Source organism: Xyrauchen texanus, chromosome 30 (assembly GCF_025860055.1).
Source record: "Xyrauchen texanus isolate HMW12.3.18 chromosome 30, RBS_HiC_50CHRs, whole genome shotgun sequence".
NCBI lineage: Eukaryota > Metazoa > Chordata > Actinopteri > Cypriniformes > Catostomidae > Xyrauchen > Xyrauchen texanus.
The window spans coordinates 33,029,093-33,048,341 of record NC_068305.1 but is presented as its reverse complement, the minus strand read 5'-3'; the positions used below and the strand labels follow the sequence as shown (position 1 = coordinate 33,048,341).

Below are 19,249 nucleotides of genomic sequence, written 5' to 3'. Positions count from 1 at the left end.
AATCTTGACATCAGCAGCCTTCTAGGTGATCATGGTTTTAAGATTGATTACACTTCCTTGCACCATGCGTCAAGCACTAGGAAATGTAATTGAGCTTGAAATCTTGATTGTTTCTAGAGACTGCAATGACAAGGTGTACAATGAAAAAAGGAGTTACATTTGGTCAGTTCACACCCAAAATCAATTGAATTCATATGGATTATTTTTATGCTGCCTTTAATGTGCTTTTTGTAGCTTCAAAGTTTTGTTCACCATTCATTTGCATTGTATGGACCTAATGAGCTGAAACATTCATCTACAAATCTTCATTTGAGTTCTGCAGAAGAAAGGAAATCATACACATCTGGGATGGCATGAGGGTGAGTAGTAGTAGTATGTTTTATTTAATGCCATGTCAGCGATCAAAGCTATTTCATGGCAAGAATTCAATTACAAAAAACAAATATCATATAAATACAATAAAAACAAAACAAATATAAATAGCAAGTCATATTATACAATATTTCTTTTAAGATTAATATATGATAAGAAATCCAAAACCTTTTCAGGCACAATCTCATTAAATAAGTCCTTTAACGAGGTAACTTCATAAAAGAGCATTCTACTTGCGTTAAGACCAGGACAATCTAGTAAAATATGTTTGACAGATAAGGGAATATTACAAAACATACATAGGGTTGGGTCTTCACCTTTAAGCAAAAAGGCATGGGTCAGATTTGCGTGACCTATACGGCATCTGGTGTAGACCACTTGATCAAATCTTGTTTAAAATTGATAAAAAGTCTGTTTGAAATTTCCGGATGAATTACATACAACTTATTGTTCTTGCACATATTCCACTCTTCTTGCCACTTATTTAAAATATATCGGTTAATAATCGGTCTGATATCTGAGGGAGGGATTTGGCATTCATTAACTTCCTGATTAAGAGCTTCCTTAGCAGCTGCATCAGCTTGTTCATTTCCTGCAAGACCAACATGTCCTGGAACCCAGCAAAAGATAATGCTGAAAAACTGATTTAGTAGATAATCCACTTTGGTTAAGATGCAGTCCACTAAAGGATGGTCAATTTTTAAAGTGTCCATTGCTTGAAGGCAGGATTTAGAGTCAGTAAAAATTATAAAAAATTTTTGCAGAGAATTTTCAATGTGCTCCAAAGCTAAAAGTAAAGCACGAGCCTCAGCAGAGAAAATTGAGCACTGTTTTGGAATACTGAATTCCATAGCGTTGATTTCCAGTCACCATTGCTGCCGTTACACTGTTTTTCATCTTCGAGCCATCTGTGAATATAGGTACATGGGAGGGAATTGGTTTCTTATTTCCAAATATTGCTGTCTATATACATTTGGATGGGTCACTCCTTTCTTCTGATGAGTCAAATCCAAATTGATATTAGGCTTCTTTAGTTTCCAGGGAGATATAGAATTGAATTGTATTTGGGTTAGAATGTTCAAATTTATATTCAAGTTCTCCAAATGAGGTTTAATACGAATACCAAAGGATCTGATACTTTTAGGTTTGCTCTCATACAAAGGAGTAAATTGTGGGTTGAAGATTGAAGAATAAGCGGGGTTGGTTTTATTTGCCTTTACATGAGGGTGAGTAAATGGTGAGAGAATTTTAATTTTTGGGTGAACCATTCCTTAAATTTAATAATAGGCCATCATCTGACTGTTATATTTAAAAAATATATTTTCTTCAATGTAGTAAGCTGCTTTTTGTTTGTATCTTGTAATGTAGCCAACTTATTCTTTTAAAAGAGCACCTTTATTGTAGTACTTCGAGTAGTTTGTAGCATGCAAAGCTAGTTTAAAGTAGCATCCCCAACACAGTGTTTATTATACAAACATAACATTTAACAAAAAAAAAAAAAAAAATATATATATATATATATATATATATATATATATATATATAAATTGCATTAATATAACCATGAACTGCACATTTTGTAAATGCATTTGTGTGACTTGTCAGCCAAACACATGGAATACACACTGGGCCAAATATTGTATTAGTATAAGCCATATTACTCTATTAAGTGATAGATTAATTGGCACCAAAACCACTAATTCTGGAGCATATAAATGTTAACTAAATAATAAGATTCTCTTACCATTCTTCTCCTCTGATCTGAGGCTTTTCTTTGCCACCTCTGCCAATGCTCCAATACCCAAACCCACAGCAAGCCCTGCAAGAGACAGGATATTACTCAGCAATAGTTTACACTCATGTTACAATAAGCACTTCCACCCTGGAGAGCTGCATTACATTTGTCTTGTGCATTGGTTTCTGAACAATATCCACAACCACACTCATGTACAACTGTAGTATAATGTGAACTTGTCAAAAAGGAAACACCAAAACACTGTGGTCAGCACATGTGCTGTGGTACATCCAAGAATCAATAACAAGTTTGGTGCAATCTTCAACAATTATGTAATTTTGCGATTATGTAACACTCCCTCTGAGAAATTTAGGAGGAATTCAAGTCAGTTGTAAATCAGTCAAGAAGTGTAACCCTGAGTATAAACAGTCGCTACAGGCAAGAAATGGCACAGACATGTTTTTGCTTTACTGTTTTCATTTCCAGAAGTCTTAACATACCTTAAAGGGATAGTTCACCCCCAAAAAATAAAAAATAAATTCCTCACCCTCATGTTGTTCTAAAGTGAAACGATGAATCGACGTTGTTGACAATAAAAATGATATGTCCCTATCTAAGGGGGAGAGATTGAAACTGCACCCGGCTGATGCACACTGTCGTGGGGATGCTTGTCCCTTGAGCGTGCACGCTTAATGCAGCTAGATTATAACGTGATGGCTCACGATTTATCGAATCAAACTACATGTGTCACTGTGCATTTCTTATTGTGAAGACAACTGGTAATACGCAATCACTTTAGCATGGCGGCACCACCACAGCACTTAAAAGAATATGATCACAACAAAAGTGAAAAGAGCCCAGTTTCAATGGTACTCTGGTCCCTAGGTGTGGCCCTTAAATGTAAATTTATGGGATTTTCTTTATTTCACCTTTTTAATAATCCACCAGGTGAAAATTATAAGTCCAAAAGCTTAGAACAGTAATAACACACCTCTCCTCAATAAACCACACGATTTCAGCTATCATTCATGTCCGTGGCACAAATATGCATGATGACAAAGTTGAGTACTTGGGGTTAGGCATTTAAACAAACCTTAAACCCCAAGTATAAGCAACAGTAATAGTGATCCTTGCCTTGGTAATTTGTATTGCTGCTTATTTCAAATTCATAAATATTAGCAAGTAACATTCTCACAACTTGTCAAAGAGGATGTTTAGGCAAGGGCCGTTCCTTCCTGAGCAGCACACCATATTTTAGATCATTCTCAGATAACCTGATTGTACGACCAAAGACACTGACACTACCGGCCTCCGTCTCATGTGACAAAAACAGAGATATGCTTCTGAATATAAACAAAACATTTAAGGCAAAGAAAACAAACAGGCCATTTTAAAACTGTTGTTAAGGCACTGATTTATGAGCTATCTACGGTCCCCAAACTTGAGATTGAAGAACGCAACCACATGAAAGCCTGCCAGAGTAAAGGCTACTATTCTCGGAGGCAATTATTCAAAATCTTTAGCTATCCAGTGAGGGGCAGAGGAAGGGAGCCAGAGAACTTGACCTGGATAGCACTATCCAGGAGTAAGGTCAAGGTGAGGACAAAATTCACACACATATCAATTAAAACCAGTTTAACTTTAATAATAACAAAATTATCATAATATTAAGACAGAAATCATGCTTCCCCATAATGTTTTGATCTTGGTAGAGTAGCAATGTAAAATGCTATATATAATATTAAATACTTAAATGTAATTTTAATTTTTTAATATATGTATTAAATTAAATAATTAGTTAATATATTCAGACACAAATAGTATGCTTCCTCAGTGTTTTGACATTGGTATGAGTAACAATGTAAATGTAATAATTAATATTAAATATTTTAAATGCAAAATAAATGTGATAATATTTGCATTTAATTTAAAATGTAATATTATTATAATATATTATTATAATATGTAAATTAAATAATTCAGACACAAATCCTTATGCTTCCTCATAGTGTTTTGATCTTGTTAAGAATAACAATGTCAAATTTTGTATTTAATATTGAATCCTTTAAATGTAATTGCATTTAATTTAATATTTAGTCAATAATTCATTTAGAATATTTAATAATTAATGTTAATATTTTCTGATACATATCCTTATGCTTCCTCAGTGTTTTGATCACTGTAGGAGTAACAGTGCAAAATATTTCATATTAAATATGGATATAAATAAATGAATATAAATAAATTTAATTTAAAATGGTAAAATAATTGCATTCCATTTAATAAATATTACATGTATTGTATTAAGTAATTCATTAATAATAATATAATCAGTGATGATTTATCATAATTAATAATAATTATTAGACACCATGTAATATTAAAGCTGAAATGTGCCATATCTTCGCCGCTGGAATCTAAATATAATGATAATTTTCAAACAGGTTTCCTGAACAATGCACCATATGACACTGGTCAGGAAAATCAATAAGCACACAGATAGTCCCGCCCCAAACTCATGCCATTGGTTGAGCCACAGAGGAATGTTCTGTTAGCACCACAGAGACACTGTATTTACACTTTTCAGGGGAAATTAAGCTGGGATTGAAAAATAATTGTAATCTTGAAAAAATTACACACTTCAGCTTTAAAACGTGCAAATATAACAGCAGCAAACTCTTCCAAATACTCCCATAAATAGAGCGCAAGTAATTCTGAACAGACTTGGTAGCTTTGAGCTTCCATAAAGGACACGAAGAGCTGTCAACAAACCCCTCACATAAATTCACACAATCCCATGATGCTTTAGCCAAACCAGAGTAACCTGTCAGGTTTACAGGACAACGGAACTTTATACTGGCTTGCAGTAAACAGGTGTCCATAGATGTTTTCTCAAAATCTTCATAGATAAGTGTTCAATCTGATAACAGCAACATGGCATCCAGCACGCTGTTTGCACACACACCCGCAGCTGAGAATATTAGACGTATCTTTTAACAAATCAATCAGTGTGTGTCAGTGGAAAACTAGCATGAAGTGAACCTGTGCTTATTGCAGTCACTGAGAACTTCTTCAGCCATTATAATGGGATTTTCCCATGTGACAGCACTTTTTTCTCCAAAACCTTTGGCATATCCAGCCATTAATTCATTGTATCTGTAATCAGCAATTCTTTGTGCAAAGGAAAAATGCAGTAACTACAAATACAGCATGCTGATATTGAGTGACAGAAATCAGGTCTTTGAGACTATGATGTGTTTTAGGATTAGTTCACCCAAAAATGAACATTAATAATGTTACCTATGTTATCGCCATTATCGTCATTTCTTCACCCTGATATCTTGACATCATTGTTTAAGGTAAATAATTAACTGTACAGAACATTTCTACTTTCAACATTATTTGTACTTCACTTCAGACCTCTGTTTATTTGGACAAGAAAACCAGCTTTGTACTATGTAAGACCCACATTTGGATTTCCACCACTGAAATTGTGTCAAAATTATCAATATACACATGGAGCCGCATTGAAAGTCCACATATCTTTGGAAATCAACCATAAAAAGCCTTAAACTTGAAGATACCTAAAGGAACCAGATTAAAAGGATATCAAGATATTTTTAATACTTCTGGAATTAAATGCACTCCAATGTTAAAATAAAAAAAATGTTTTCCAATTTTTGGACACCATTGGCATATAATGCAATAATGAATCTGTGCAAATCTGTGATCTCCATGAGAAAATTGTCATTTGGACCCCCTCTTCAAAATAATTGATTATTCGGTGAATACTGATGCATAGCATTTCATATTTTGGCTTTTAAATGCATTTTAATACATACATTATGTATTACTTTCACCAGTAAAAAAGGTTAAAAAAAAAATTTAAATAAATAAAAGGAGCCAGGGACCTCTTTTTGGGTTTATGCTAAATGTATGGACCCATACAGATGTCCATATGATGGTGAGTATGGCAGAATTGTTATTTTGGTGTGAACTATCCCTTCTATGTTTACGGAGAAAAAAGAAAATGCAATTATGAAATTGTGAAAACAAAACTGCAGTATTGACAAAATCCACACGAAACCAAGCAGTGATTTAAAAATAAATGACATACGGGTGGTTGATGCGTTTTGCCTTTGTATAGCAGAATAGCCCTTTGAGAAATAACTGATAGTCTGTCATTTATTGAACAAAAGCGTGTAGAGTTACAGATAGCTAGAACTGATTGGGAAGCCCTCTTTGGGAAACAGGTGATACACACTGCTAGACTGGTTAAGCTCTCTCCCATAATCCAAATCAGCTGCAGTCTACGCTATTACTGGTCAAAGTGCAGATTAACCTTGAGCCCTCAATCTGGCGTGTTGTATGAGCACAGAAACACGGGGTCTCATGAATAGGCCTTAGATCAGAACACAGATAGCACAGTGTTTCACAGTGATTCCAAACATTTAACTGGTACAGTGTGTTAATGACCTTACCTCCAAAATTTGCTAGTCTCCCCAATCGCGTAACCGGTACCTTCCGCTCTCTTGCTCTTTCACTGAGCTGAAGCAGGAGAGAATGTTTAGGGACAAAAAATTAAGGCATGGAAATGCTGCAATAGTTATTTGATTGTTTAACAAAGTCGACGATGAAGCTATTATTTGTCCTTGGTGTCTATATCTGCTATCAGAAAATGTTTACCAACTTTAGGTGAACAAACATGTTGGTCCCAACTATTAATATCTTAAGTAATGCATGACATACTGTATATAGACAGTATAAATGGCTAGTTACTCTTAGGCGATGAGAGATTTGAAAAGCTGTATCTTGTACCATTTGTTTATGTGGTTTGGAGCCATTTCGCTTTGCCTCCCTGGCTTTCTCAATATCCTCAGCTGTGATGCCTCCCACAGAAGAGTGATCCTGGTGATACAAGCGTATTTGTCCAGTGAACTGGCTAGTAGGGTCCCTGTAGCCTTCAAACACCTTGGACTTCCCTGGAGCCTGGCTGTGTGTATTTGCGGCATCTGTGCTAGAGTTCCTGAAAACTGAATCACTGTCCAAACCTACATGTCCCACACTTTCAAAGTTCTCCTCTGAAGCTGTGAAATCATACTTAGAATCCATGGCTATGCTGAAATCAGAGACGCTCTGCTGGCCGCCTGTGAACTCCTAAAAACAAACGAGTATATGAACTTAATTTAGTGAGAGTAACATCACTATTACTTTTGAGTTGAGGATTTAAACCACCTTGCAACCACCCAGGACACCCTAGCATAGTGGTGATGTTTTCTTTACGGGGAAGAACCACTCATATTTTCTTCATTAAATGGAAAAATCTACAGTACTTTCAAGTGCTCTCTGACAGAACAAATGAATGAAATAAGCAACATAACAAATAAAGACCATTTGGAAATAAAGTACACATGTCTAATGTCTGAAAGGAACTTTCAAACTACTTTGAAATGCACAGTCAGATCCAGAGGCTTTCATAGTGCAAGTAGCTTGGCAGCACACACTGTGCTTCTATGCTTTGGAAAATACTTGGGTTTAATTCATGTGGTAACCCAATATCCAAGTAAATTTAATTAGCATAACTGTATTGTTACAGTTACTCTATCTTGGATCATGTTTTGTGGAGATAAAAGACTCATGAAGAAAAGAGCTGCAACCCAACACCAATATCAGGCAAAGGGTCGAAAATCATGGGTGCTGAATGTTTTCAGTAAAGCCCAAATGTTTTTATCATCTTGTAGTGATGTAAAAAGTACCAGTACTTCAGTATATAAATATTGTACATTTCAATTTGAATATATATTTGGAAAATGTTCAAACATAATTGTTAAATATTGTTTTCTTTCCTTTTCTAAGAAGGAACTAAATGCAATTTGACAAGAAAATAAGTATATTTAGAGTCAAATATAAAAACGTAAAAAATTTGAGCTTTACTATGAAAAATGGTCTGTGAAAACTGTGTTAAATGGTCTACACTTATATAAGTCTTTTTAACCTTAGCGGTATTACAAATGCTTTATACTGTGTCTCATTCACCCATTCACACACCCATTCACACACCAATGATGATGCAAAGCACTAGCCTGCCATTGGGAGCAACTTGGGGTTCAGTGTCTTGCCAAGGACACTTCAGCATGTGGAATCGTGTGGGCGGAACCACCAACCCTGCGATTAGTGGACAACCCGCTCTACCACCTCAGACACAGCTGAGTCACAGCTGAGTTACGTCTGAATGGTCAAAATGCTTTTCTTGGTGAGACAAAAGTTATTGGGACCTTTTTAGTTTTAGTACTATTTAAAGACAACTTTAAATGCTACATCTGTGGGGTGTCATTTAAAAACTTTTTTTGTAAAGTGTATTATATTTCATCAAAGGATATATGAAAACCCAAACTCCATATGAAAATCATATTGAAGTGTACAGTGATTAATAATGTTCCAGTACGTTGTTCCAGTAAGTTATGGGTTCTCTTACGAGAGGTTCTCTCGTATTGCGTAAGCTAGCTTACGCTATGGGAAAGATTAATCTTTTCTGAGATATTGAAGCCAAAAAATTATCCTTAATTTTGTATCATTTGTCAACGCAGTGCAGCAACTGCAGACCTTGAGCGGGCTAGCTAGCGAGCTCATTGGATGCTCTGTGGCAACTGCTGCAGCCTATAGACGAACTTGGGCGAACTCGCGTCCAATGAGAGGCGTCCGCGTGCTTACTGCATCAAAGCCCGCCAAAATGGGCGTGGCTAGAGTGCATATAAGCGTAGTTCGTAGGCTGGAACCCTGATTTTCATCTCTTCAGCGAAGCTCTTCGCATCTCTGAACTGGAAGCCGCGTCGCCGTTCAAGGGGCATCTAGCAAGCTTGGACAGCGCTCGAAGAAGCCGGCCGTCTTCGCCACCTTCAGCCATCCTGCGAGCTACGCCATCCGGCGACGTATCCTTTTTTAGAGCAAGCTAAGTTCCTCAGCGAACTTCACAAAAAGAGTATCGAGCGTCTTTTTAAAGATGAATCGCACTTCCTGCGGCTCATGCCGCGCTCCTCTCAGCACCGGAGACCGCCACCTCATCTGCGCTCTCTGCCTGGGACGGGAACATGCAGAGCTCGCCCTCGCTGACGGCGGATGCGACCTCTGCGAGGAGCTTCCGATGTCGACCCTGTGAGCTCGACTCGAAGCATGCAAAACCGAAGCCGCCGCGCCGCCTTTCGTTTCGCCGCGCAACAAGAAGCGCCGCTCCCAAAGGCTGCCGGAACCGGTGTTAGAAGCGACTGCCTCGCCGGAGCCTCTCCCTCGAGTTTCGCTTTCACCCTCCCCGCCCCCCCGGACGCGCAGTTGCCGCCGAGCGGCTGCACTGCTGCCATCTGGGATGACGAGGCGGAGGATAAGGGTTGCTGTTCCATCATGGCTTCGGACAGCGAGGAGTGGTCAGGCTCCCAAGCCTCCTCCTTGGCTCAGGAATCCAGAGGATTCGGTAGCAGCACACCTTTGCTCGCCCTCCGCGAGATGGCGGTCTAAACCGGTGCTCCCGTCTAGGCCTGCAGAACTACTTCCGCCTGTGTTGGCCGCGCCTATGCCGCCGCCGGCCAAGCCGCATCTGCTCTGCATTCCATGGCCGTCTTACAGATCCTCCAAGCGGACCTCCTTCGAGAATGGGATGAGAAAGGCGGACACCCAGAGGCTGTTTCAGATCTAAGGAGCGCGACGGACAACGCGCCGCTCTCTCCGTCCGGTCTCTTCGGTTCCGCGGTGAGTGGCATTGTTGACCGTTTCACGGAAGTCCAGAAAGCCACCCAAGCCATGAATCTCTTCCTGCCTCGTCGCGCTAGCTCCTCTGCAGGCCGCCCACGTGACCAGCCTCCTGCACGAGCCTCTTCACAGCGTCCAGCTCAGCAAAGCCAGACTTTTCAGCGTCGACAGGGCGGCCGCCCTAGGTCGCGCTCAGACAGCTGCCGCAGACCGCCGCCCCCCCGCGGGCCTCGGCCTAAGATTGCGTTGAAACCTGAGCAACCGAAGTCCTCCTAGCTTTGTTGAGAAAACGACGGCTCAGTCCCGCCGCAGCCGGACAGCCGTCAAAGCTTCGCCCTCTGTCAGTCCCCTTCCCTCAGGCTACTGCAGTGGTGGATTCAGCAGCCAACAAGCCAGTGATACTGCCCGCTTGCCTGCACACAAACGCCGTTTTCACGGCGACCCAAAGAAATCTTGTAAAGAGCAAACATGCCTTATGTGTAGAAAATGTGCCCACAATCCAGTGTTCACCTCTACACACAAGCATTACACTTCCCGTGTCCCGATCAGAGCCCACTCACATAAAGCGGACACAGCCCGCTCAAGTGTTAGAGTCAATAAATGCGCTCACGAATACGTGCACGCGCCCATTCACTGCCCGCTCTGTCACACGGCCAGCAAACACTTCTCTGTATGTAAGTCCCGTGCCCGTGACTATGCTCGCGCATCACTTAGCAGATGTGACTCTTTCCCCATTCACCTCAATCGGGAAGTCACTCACAGAACAGCCTGTCCCTGCTGTCTGCGAGCAGTCATGCATAAGCACAGTAAGCGGCTCACACATTCTGTTCAGCTGCTGTGTGCGGCAATCAGGGCGATTTGGCCATTCACCCTCTAGCGTTACGCTTCAAACCGTGGGAAGCTATCCCAGGATATCCAAATGGGTGTTAAGCACAATAAAACAGGGCTATTTGCTACAGTTCGATCGCCGCCCTCCCGCTTCAGAGCTGGCTCGAAACTATTGTGAACACGGAAGCAGCCTGCATGCTTCGTTCAGAAATAGCAAACCTTCTGTGCAAAAGGGCCATAGAGAAAGTGCCGCCTTAGCTGAGCGAGTCGGGGTTTTACAGCCGTTATTTTCTTGTTCCCAAGAAAGACGGCGGCCTCAGACCAATATTAGATCTCAGGGTTTTGAACAAGGTGCTTGCAAAAGACCGTTCAAAATGCTTACAATCAGGAAACTCCTCGCACATACGCGCCAGGGGACTGGTTTATCTCTCTCGATCTGAAAGATGCCTATTTTCAGATTCAGATAAATCCCCGTCACAGGCCATTCTTGAGATTCGCCTTCGACGGCCAGGTTTATCAATACACCGTCGTTCCGTTCAGCCTGTCTTTAGCACCCCGTACTTTCACGAAGTGCATGGATGCGACCTCGCACCCCTGCGGAGTCAGGGCTTGCGAATTCTGAACTATTTGGAGGACTGGCTGATTATGGCACAGTCACATACGGAGCTTCTGTCTCACAGAACAGTTCTCCTCAGCCATCTGAACAGTTTGGGTCTTGCAGTCAATTGGACCAAGAGCTCACTACAGCCCAGTCAGGCAATTTCCTTCCTTGGAATAGAACTAGACTCCGTGGCAATGACGGCTCGCTTATCTACACAGCGCGTGCGCCGTGTTCAGCGACTAGCCGCGTCCTTTCAGATGAACAGCCTCACACCTCTGAAAAAATTTCAGAGAGTGCTAGGTTACATGGCCTCAGCCACAGCAGTACTTCAGCTGGGTTTACTGCACATGCGCCCGCTTCAGCATTGGCTAAACACCCGCGCGTCTCGCCGGGCTTGGGCCACAGGCTGCCAGCCGATCAAGGTGACTCAGACCTGTATTTCAGCTCTGCAGCCCTGGACAGTGGCCGAATGGTATCAGCGGGGAGTGACGATGGGAGCTGTATCTCGCCGAAAAGTCATCTCGACAGACGCGTCCAACACGGGTTGGGGCGCGGTCTGCGAGGGCTCTCTGGTTTTTTTGGCCTATGGTCAGTTCAGGAAAAGCTCCTTCACATAAATTGTCTGGAAATGATAGCGGTCGAATACGTGCTTGTGCGCTTTCTCCCGGTCATTCAGGGTCACCACGTCCTGGTCCATTCGGACAACAGATCTGTGGTATCCTACCTAAACCGTCAGGGCGGTGTCAGATCCAGGAACCTCTTCCATCTGACAAAACGCATACTGAGTTGGTCCCTGTGCCACCTGCGCTCGCTGAGGGCAACGCACGTGCCAGGCCACCTGAACGACGGCTCAGACAGACTGTCCAGAGACAATATTCCCCCAGGGGAATGGTCCCTGCACGCTAAAACAGTCCAGAAGTTACGGCGCATATTCGGCAGAGCAGAGATAGACCTCTTTGCGTCAGAAGAGAACTCTCACTGCCCAATATTTTTCTCGAAAAGCGAGGACGCGCTGGCCCAGGACTGGCCCAACCGCCCGCTTTACGCCTTCCCTCCCGTCTCGCTATTGCCACAGGTAATGCAGAGGATCAGGGAAACGCGTCACTCGGTGCTCCTCATAGCCCCGCGTTGGGAGAATCAGACATGGTTCCCGGAGCTTACGCAGCTGTCACTGACAGCGCCGTGGCCCATCCCAGTGAGAGCAGATCTCCTCTCTCAAGCTCGCGGCACGATCTGGCATCCCCACCCAGAGCGCTGCACGCGTGGGTGATCAAGGACTACCCGTCGATCTGTCAGAAGGGGTAATAAACACCATCACACACGCTAGAGCCCCTTCCACGAGAAGACTCTATGCGTCAAAATGGTCTGTGTTTTCAAAATGGTGCACCGACAGAGACCTGGACCCACGGACATGTGGGGTGTCGTCGCTGCTCGTGTTTTTACAAAGAGCTGCTGGATAAGGGCAGATCCCCATCCACGCTCAAAGTGTATGTGGCGGCCGTCGCGGCGTTCGCTGAACCCCTGCACGGCCAGTCACTGGGAAAAAACGAGCTGGTCATCCGCTTCCTCAGGGGAGCTAGAAGGATGAACCCCCGCGCCCCCATTGGTTCCTATCTGGGATCTTTCTATAGTTCTCGAAACTATGAAAGCCCCCTTTCGAACCGCTTCAATCCGTGGATTTGAAATACCTTTCACTCAAAACCGTTTTTCTGACTGCCCTGTCATCAGTCAAACGTGTGGGAGACCTTCACGCGCTGTTTGTCAGCGCTGCGTGTCTTGAGTTTGGAACAAGTGACTCCAAGGTCATTTTAAAGCCTAGACACGGCTATGTTCCCAAGGTGATCGGTACTCCTTTCAGAGCACAGGTCATTTCCCTATCGGCGCTGCCAGCATCCGATAGCGAACGCGACGCCAATCTCCTTTGCCCAGTCAGAGCACTGAGATTGTATACTGCGCGCTCCGCCTCTTTCAGACGCTCTGCGCAGCTTTTCGTTTCGTTCGGAGGGCGCACCAAAGGTTTCGCCGCCTCGAAACAGACACTGTCTAGATGGATAGTGGACGCTATTGCTGCCGCATACGCGTCAACAGACCTGCCATGCCCGTTGGGCATTAGGGCTCACTCCACTAGAGGCATGGCCCCATCGTGAGCATGGTCCAGCGGGATTTCCATTCACGACATATGTGTGGCAGCGGGCTGGGCTTCCCCCTCCACCTTTGTCAGATTTTACAATCTGGAAGTGCCCGCCCTGCAGGCAAAACTACTAGCGGTTTAATACGCTACAGCTCCCCTGGTGAGCTGCACTGATGGGACTCATTCCACACAGACCGGCACCGCCGCTCTGTCGTTCCCTTCCCACAATGTGCTTATGTATTACACACACACTGGCCCGCACTCTTGCCGACCAAATATTATTTCCCCACTCACAAGGGCTCCCCCGGGTCCCCCCACCCCCGGGGCTCATGCAGTGGATGCTTGGCGCGACGGCGTTGACAATGGGTTCCCGTAGCGTAATCTAGCTTACGCAATACGAGAGAACCTCTCGTAAGAGAACGAATCGGTTACCTAACGTAACCTCGGTTCTCTCTAGACGAGGAACGAGTATTGCGTAGCCGGCCGTGCTTCGCGCCACGGCGACTTTACGCTTCATTCAATGAAAACCAGGGTTCCAGCCTACGAACTACGCTTATATGCACTCTAGCCACGCCCATTTTGGCGGCCTTTGATGCAGTAAGCGCGCGGACGCCTCTCATTGGACGCGAGTTCGCCCAAGTTCGTCTATAGGCTGCAGCAGAGCAACCAATGAGCTCGCTAGCTAGCCCGCTCAAGGTCTGCAGTTGCTGCACTGCGTTGACAAATGATACAAAATTAAGGATAATTTTTTGGCTTCAATATCTCAGAAAAGATGAATCTTTCCCGTAGCGTAAGCTAGCTTACGCAATACTCGTTCCCTCGTCTAGAGAGAACCGAGGTTACGTTAGGTAACCGATTCATTTTACCACACTTAAGGAGTGTTGTTAGGCACAAAGTGATGCAGACTAATATCCTATTGACAAAGGAAGTTTGGTTGGGACATATCAAAGTGCTCGTTCCTTTTATAAAAATAGCAATTAATCATGATTTCCAACATACTATTGCGAGTCGAGGTCAGGTGGTATTAGAGGGAGGGGACATTCTCATTATGGAGAGCATTTTGGACTGCAAGATAGGTCAATAATATATAAAACTTTTGGCCTGTTTTCCTGGATAAGAAAGACTGTAAATTTTAAATGCAACTAAAACAAATTAAGTTAATTTTGTCAACTTTTAGGAGAACACTAGCAATTTCACTGGCTTTAAAGCTATAAGCAATGGGGTCATGGGGCTTTAACTGTAGTAAATGCATATGGAACTGATCTGGACCCACCTGGACCTTCTGCATGGCTATACTCATGCCCTGTTCAGCCGTCATTTGCATGCTGTGGGGCACCCCTCCACTGACCAGCAGAGAGCTGGCCTGGGTCTCGATCACAGCCTGGCTCAGCTTAGCTAGACCCCTCATCAGCAACAACATGTCGCCTGCCATGATAGTTCCTCTTCACGCCTACCAGAGGGAAGGAAATGCTGAGAAATACAATAGTTTCAATCTCAACAGTTTTTAATATAGCACTGATAGAGGAAACCTATTACACAGATTTGGTTTATGCAGTCTAAAACAGCAATAAAACAATAATACCAATAAGAATGGTACTAAAAAAAAAAAAAGTCACAGCATTACCATGGTACACGGTGATTGTACTTTAATATTGTGGTACAGAATGATTATCATCTTTATGTACTCTGGTATTTATTTAGAAGACATTCCAAGGTCTCACTAATGAATACCATGGTACTACCACAGTACACATTGAAAAACCAGGGTATTAGCATGGTACATGTCTAATTGTACCTAATCTAATCTAGTTGTACCATGATACTTGATAGTGCAGAGACACCAAATCTACATGCAGGTAGTTGATAAGACATGCTTTTTGTATCTGGGGTGTAATACGTAAACAACAAGTTGTTAAATGTTTATATTGTTAATCAATTATGACCCAGCAAGCAATTGAGTCAGATCTGTAAATCAACAGTTGAGAGCCTAGGCCATCAACAAAACACAGCTTTTATCTGTTGGCAGCCCTATCAAAGGTTAAATGTTTTCACACTGAGACAAGTGTCACAACCTTTAACCAATGACTAACCATCTCACTAAGTAGCTACAGACACTAAGTCAATAAAAACAAGCATATGAGGAGCTATGAACATGTGCTTCAGTCGGAGCGGCACTGTACAACCCTCAATTTCATGATGAATGGCTTACTTAACTTTTTATAGTGGCGAGTTGGCAGAATGTACTTTACTTAGACAGAAAGGTAGAAATACAGTTTTGGACCTGTAAACTTTAGGCTATGGAGCACTAGTGTTAAAGCCAAAGATAAAATAAAACGCAAACAAGCTTAACCAAAGGGATGGGTTGGATGAGAGCTTGCCTATCCTGTAAACAAAAGGGTTTTACACTTGGCCTCTTTCCTAAAGTAGGAGTTTGCCACGAAATGCACAAAGACAGAGCTCTAAAAAACCTTGAGCTCTTTGTCAGGATACAAACACACCCTATCTGTGAAAATAGGTCAAAATTCAATGTTCTGCCACACTGTTGCCCATCCCTTAATACCCAACAGGTAGTGCATGGCACTAGGTGGGTGTAATTCCCAGGGAATACATGGACTGAATGTTAACGTTAAACATTCTGGTTTATCATCCACACCTATCATATAACTTCTGAAGACTTAACCACTGGAGTTGTCTGGAGTAATTTTATTCTGATTTCTGAAGTTTAAAAATGTTGGCACCCAAATCACTTGCATTGTATGGACCTACAGAGCTGAGATATTCTTCTAAAAATAGTAATTTGTGTTCTGCAGAAGAAAGAAAGTAATGCACATCTGGTATTGCATGAAGGTGAGTAAATTATGAGAATTTGCATTTTTGGGTGAACTATCCCTTTAAAAGTTTGAGTATTTATTTTCTGTTTGCTCATTAGAAGGTAAATCTTTAAAACTTCCTTCAGGGTGTAATGGGTTAAACGGTTTTGTATAAAAGCATTTACCAAATGCATCCATGTAAATGTCCTTCTATTACATTAACGACAATAACAAACTTCAGAATGATAGTTGTGGATGTGGTGGTGGCGTAGTGGGCTAAAGCACATAACTTTTAAGCAGAAGGTTGCTGGTTCGAGCCCCACAGCCACCGCCATTGTGTCCTTGAGCAAGGCACTTAACTTCAGGATGCTCCGGGGGGATTGTCCCTGTAATAAGTGCACTGTAAGTCGCTTTGGATAAAAGCGTCTGCCAAATGCATAAATGTAAATAGTTAGCCTATAAAATAAAAATTTCAAGTGACTGATATTTTTGTTTAGTAAGAATTATGATTATTGATATTGGTCCTGGGTGTACAAAAATGCATTAATCCACTTTTAATACCCTAATCTAGTGATCTGGGTGTGGCCTGGAAATATGCCAGCAATATAACTGGAGTAGGTACTACTACACCCGATAGAGGGGACACATGCCTGTACATATATGCATATTTGCAACTGAGAAACTCATTATGTCAAGCTGCCATTGCTTATTGCAAACACTTAATGCTATGTTGGTTAATAGAGGAACATGTTGCTTAACAAATGCGAGAGAAAAAGAGCTTCCTTTTCCAGGTAAAAATGAGGAAGCATATTTAATATAAAATAATCTGCAAAGGAAAATAGGTCTGTACATTTTATTGACACTGCATAGTTTTTCATAGAAAGCAGTGGCCAATCTCAATCCATTTTTTATCTTTAAAATGTCAATGCCCACTTATTTTCTTTTGAAGTCAAAACAATGGCTTACTCCTCCCAGAAACAGGACAGATTTCTTAATGTATCTGATACTGTGGTGTGACACAGATAACCATGAAACAAGCAACAGATGTCAGCCATTTTTGGACACCCTCTCCAATTCCATTGTGAATTGCAAGGCGGTCACATACAGTATGTTATCATATATATATATATATGACAGGCCATAAAATATGCTGCTGCCCAGGCCTTGTGACAGGAAATCACTAAGAGAACCCAAGGAACATATGACATTTACAGCAAATCAGAAAGTTAATTAGGGGAAACACCCTTTTTTCTGTTCGCATGAGGACAGGTTGTGATTTACTGAACAAAAACATGGACACCTGATTCCTAGTTAATAATATGCCAATAAGATTTTTGACACAAACACGGTTTATAATTATAAAATAAATATTCATAATGCATTAGAATAATGCATGGTAAATGTCATGATGATTTAAGTGATGTATTTTTAATAAATGAACTGCTCTAGCTGTCCGCAATAATGCAAAATCAAAATAAGCCACTTAAATGAAATTCTCTTTAGTCAGGCCATTTAAGTTGAAGTCTAGGTTAAGGCTGAGGTTTAGCATCCAAGCTGCTCTGCAAAGAAAGATTATAAACAAAGATTTGGCTTAAGGCTTGCAGGTTTACAAAGAGGTGATCTTTACAACAGCTGCGTTTATTCCACACACTTAACACATGGTTTATTTCTCAGAGCTTGTTCTATAGCACTTGGCGCCAGCACACTGTGTGTTTCAAACAAAAAGTCATGCATGCCATATCTCTACTGGAGTCTACTAACCCTTATCACTTTGCAAGACTTAAGTTCTGGCACAAGATACCTACCACTTCTGCCATACATTCCCTTGCAACTGTATATAACAGATTTGTATTGTACATACATATATATAGTCTTATCATGTATTTCTAACAATACTTATATTTTCTATTCACTTTTTATTTGTATTCTACATTTTGTATTATTATCTCTGTCTTGTTGTTGTATTTTTTGTGCACTGGAAGCTTCTGTCACCAAAAAAAAATAAAAATTATTGTGTGTAAGCATACTTGGAAATAAAGCTCATTCTGATTCTGAGATAGCACATGCACTCCCAGTGCATTTAAAAAAGGAAGGCTTATCTCTATTAGAAATGAAGGAGTAAACGTGAAGTATAAACATCCTTAATTCTAGAGAATTAGCATTGGATAATAAATAACATGGTAAACAAGAATAGAGATTAAAGAGATTTTACTGTTGTTAGTTTACACTATTTTACTCAAATTGCACTGTACAATGTTCCAACCTCCAGATCAACAACAAAATCAAAACATGCCCAACTGACGTGTGACACGTCATCAATTTAAAAGCACACACACACACACACACACACACACACACACACACACACACACACACACACACACACACACACACACACACACGATAAATTAATGCAACTCGAATCCAGATTAAAGCATGGTACCATGCAACACAACATGTGAGTGATGTACGTCTGCTAGCCAGCAAGCTGAAGGACACAGTACTATTAACAATAATCTGCCCCTTTGGCATACCAGATTATTGTTAAATGAATTTATATATAAGACAAACAGTGTCCGATATGGGTTGTATATGCTTTAAGTATGAGTACATACCTCCAGAATTGGCAAATGTGTGGCTGTTACTGCCCAGCTTTCTGATGCGGTGGGACTGCGTCCATGAGTTTAAGACTTGCTGTTTATTACCCTCCGACGGAGTGCATGACAGAGCTGTATTGCTCCTCCCCCAGTCAGCTGCTATTGGTCACTAAATTGACGCGACGCTAAGTGAGGGCAGTTCTAAGAGACTTCATCTGCGATTTGATTGGTTCCGTTCTACTTGAATCTTGAAGATCGCGCTACAAAAGTGGACCAATAAAGGACAAATATTTCAGTTAAAAATAATTATTTCAAAGGTCACCTTTAATTTTTACACGTAATACGATGTGTTATTAATTAGTTGTTTGTGAGACGCCACAATAGCAACGTTTACTTAAGAACAATTAACAATTTATTGTTTAATGTCGGATGTGA

General features: G+C 41.6%; 1 protein-coding gene across 2 annotated transcripts in view; it reads right to left on the bottom strand.

Annotated features, from left to right (window-relative positions):
* The window catches only part of LOC127623547 (atypical kinase COQ8A, mitochondrial), a 41,528-nt gene extending 22,565 nt beyond the window's left edge, over positions 1 to 18,963 (bottom strand). Inside the window, exons 1-5 of one of the 2 annotated variants that reach the window (XM_052097928.1) lie at positions 18,833 to 18,963; positions 14,681 to 14,857; positions 6,926 to 7,264; positions 6,589 to 6,655; positions 2,117 to 2,191 (exon numbers count right to left, since the gene is read on the bottom strand). In XM_052097928.1, coding sequence (XP_051953888.1) covers positions 2,117 to 2,191; positions 6,589 to 6,655; positions 6,926 to 7,264; positions 14,681 to 14,839 — 640 coding nt within the window. In that variant the 5' untranslated portion in view covers positions 14,840 to 14,857; positions 18,833 to 18,963. Of the gene's footprint in view, positions 1 to 2,116; positions 2,192 to 6,588; positions 6,656 to 6,925; positions 7,265 to 14,680; positions 14,858 to 18,832 lie in introns of those variants that run through there. The other variant, XM_052097929.1, reaches the window with a different exon arrangement.
* Between the last annotated feature and the right edge of the window lie 286 nt (positions 18,964 to 19,249).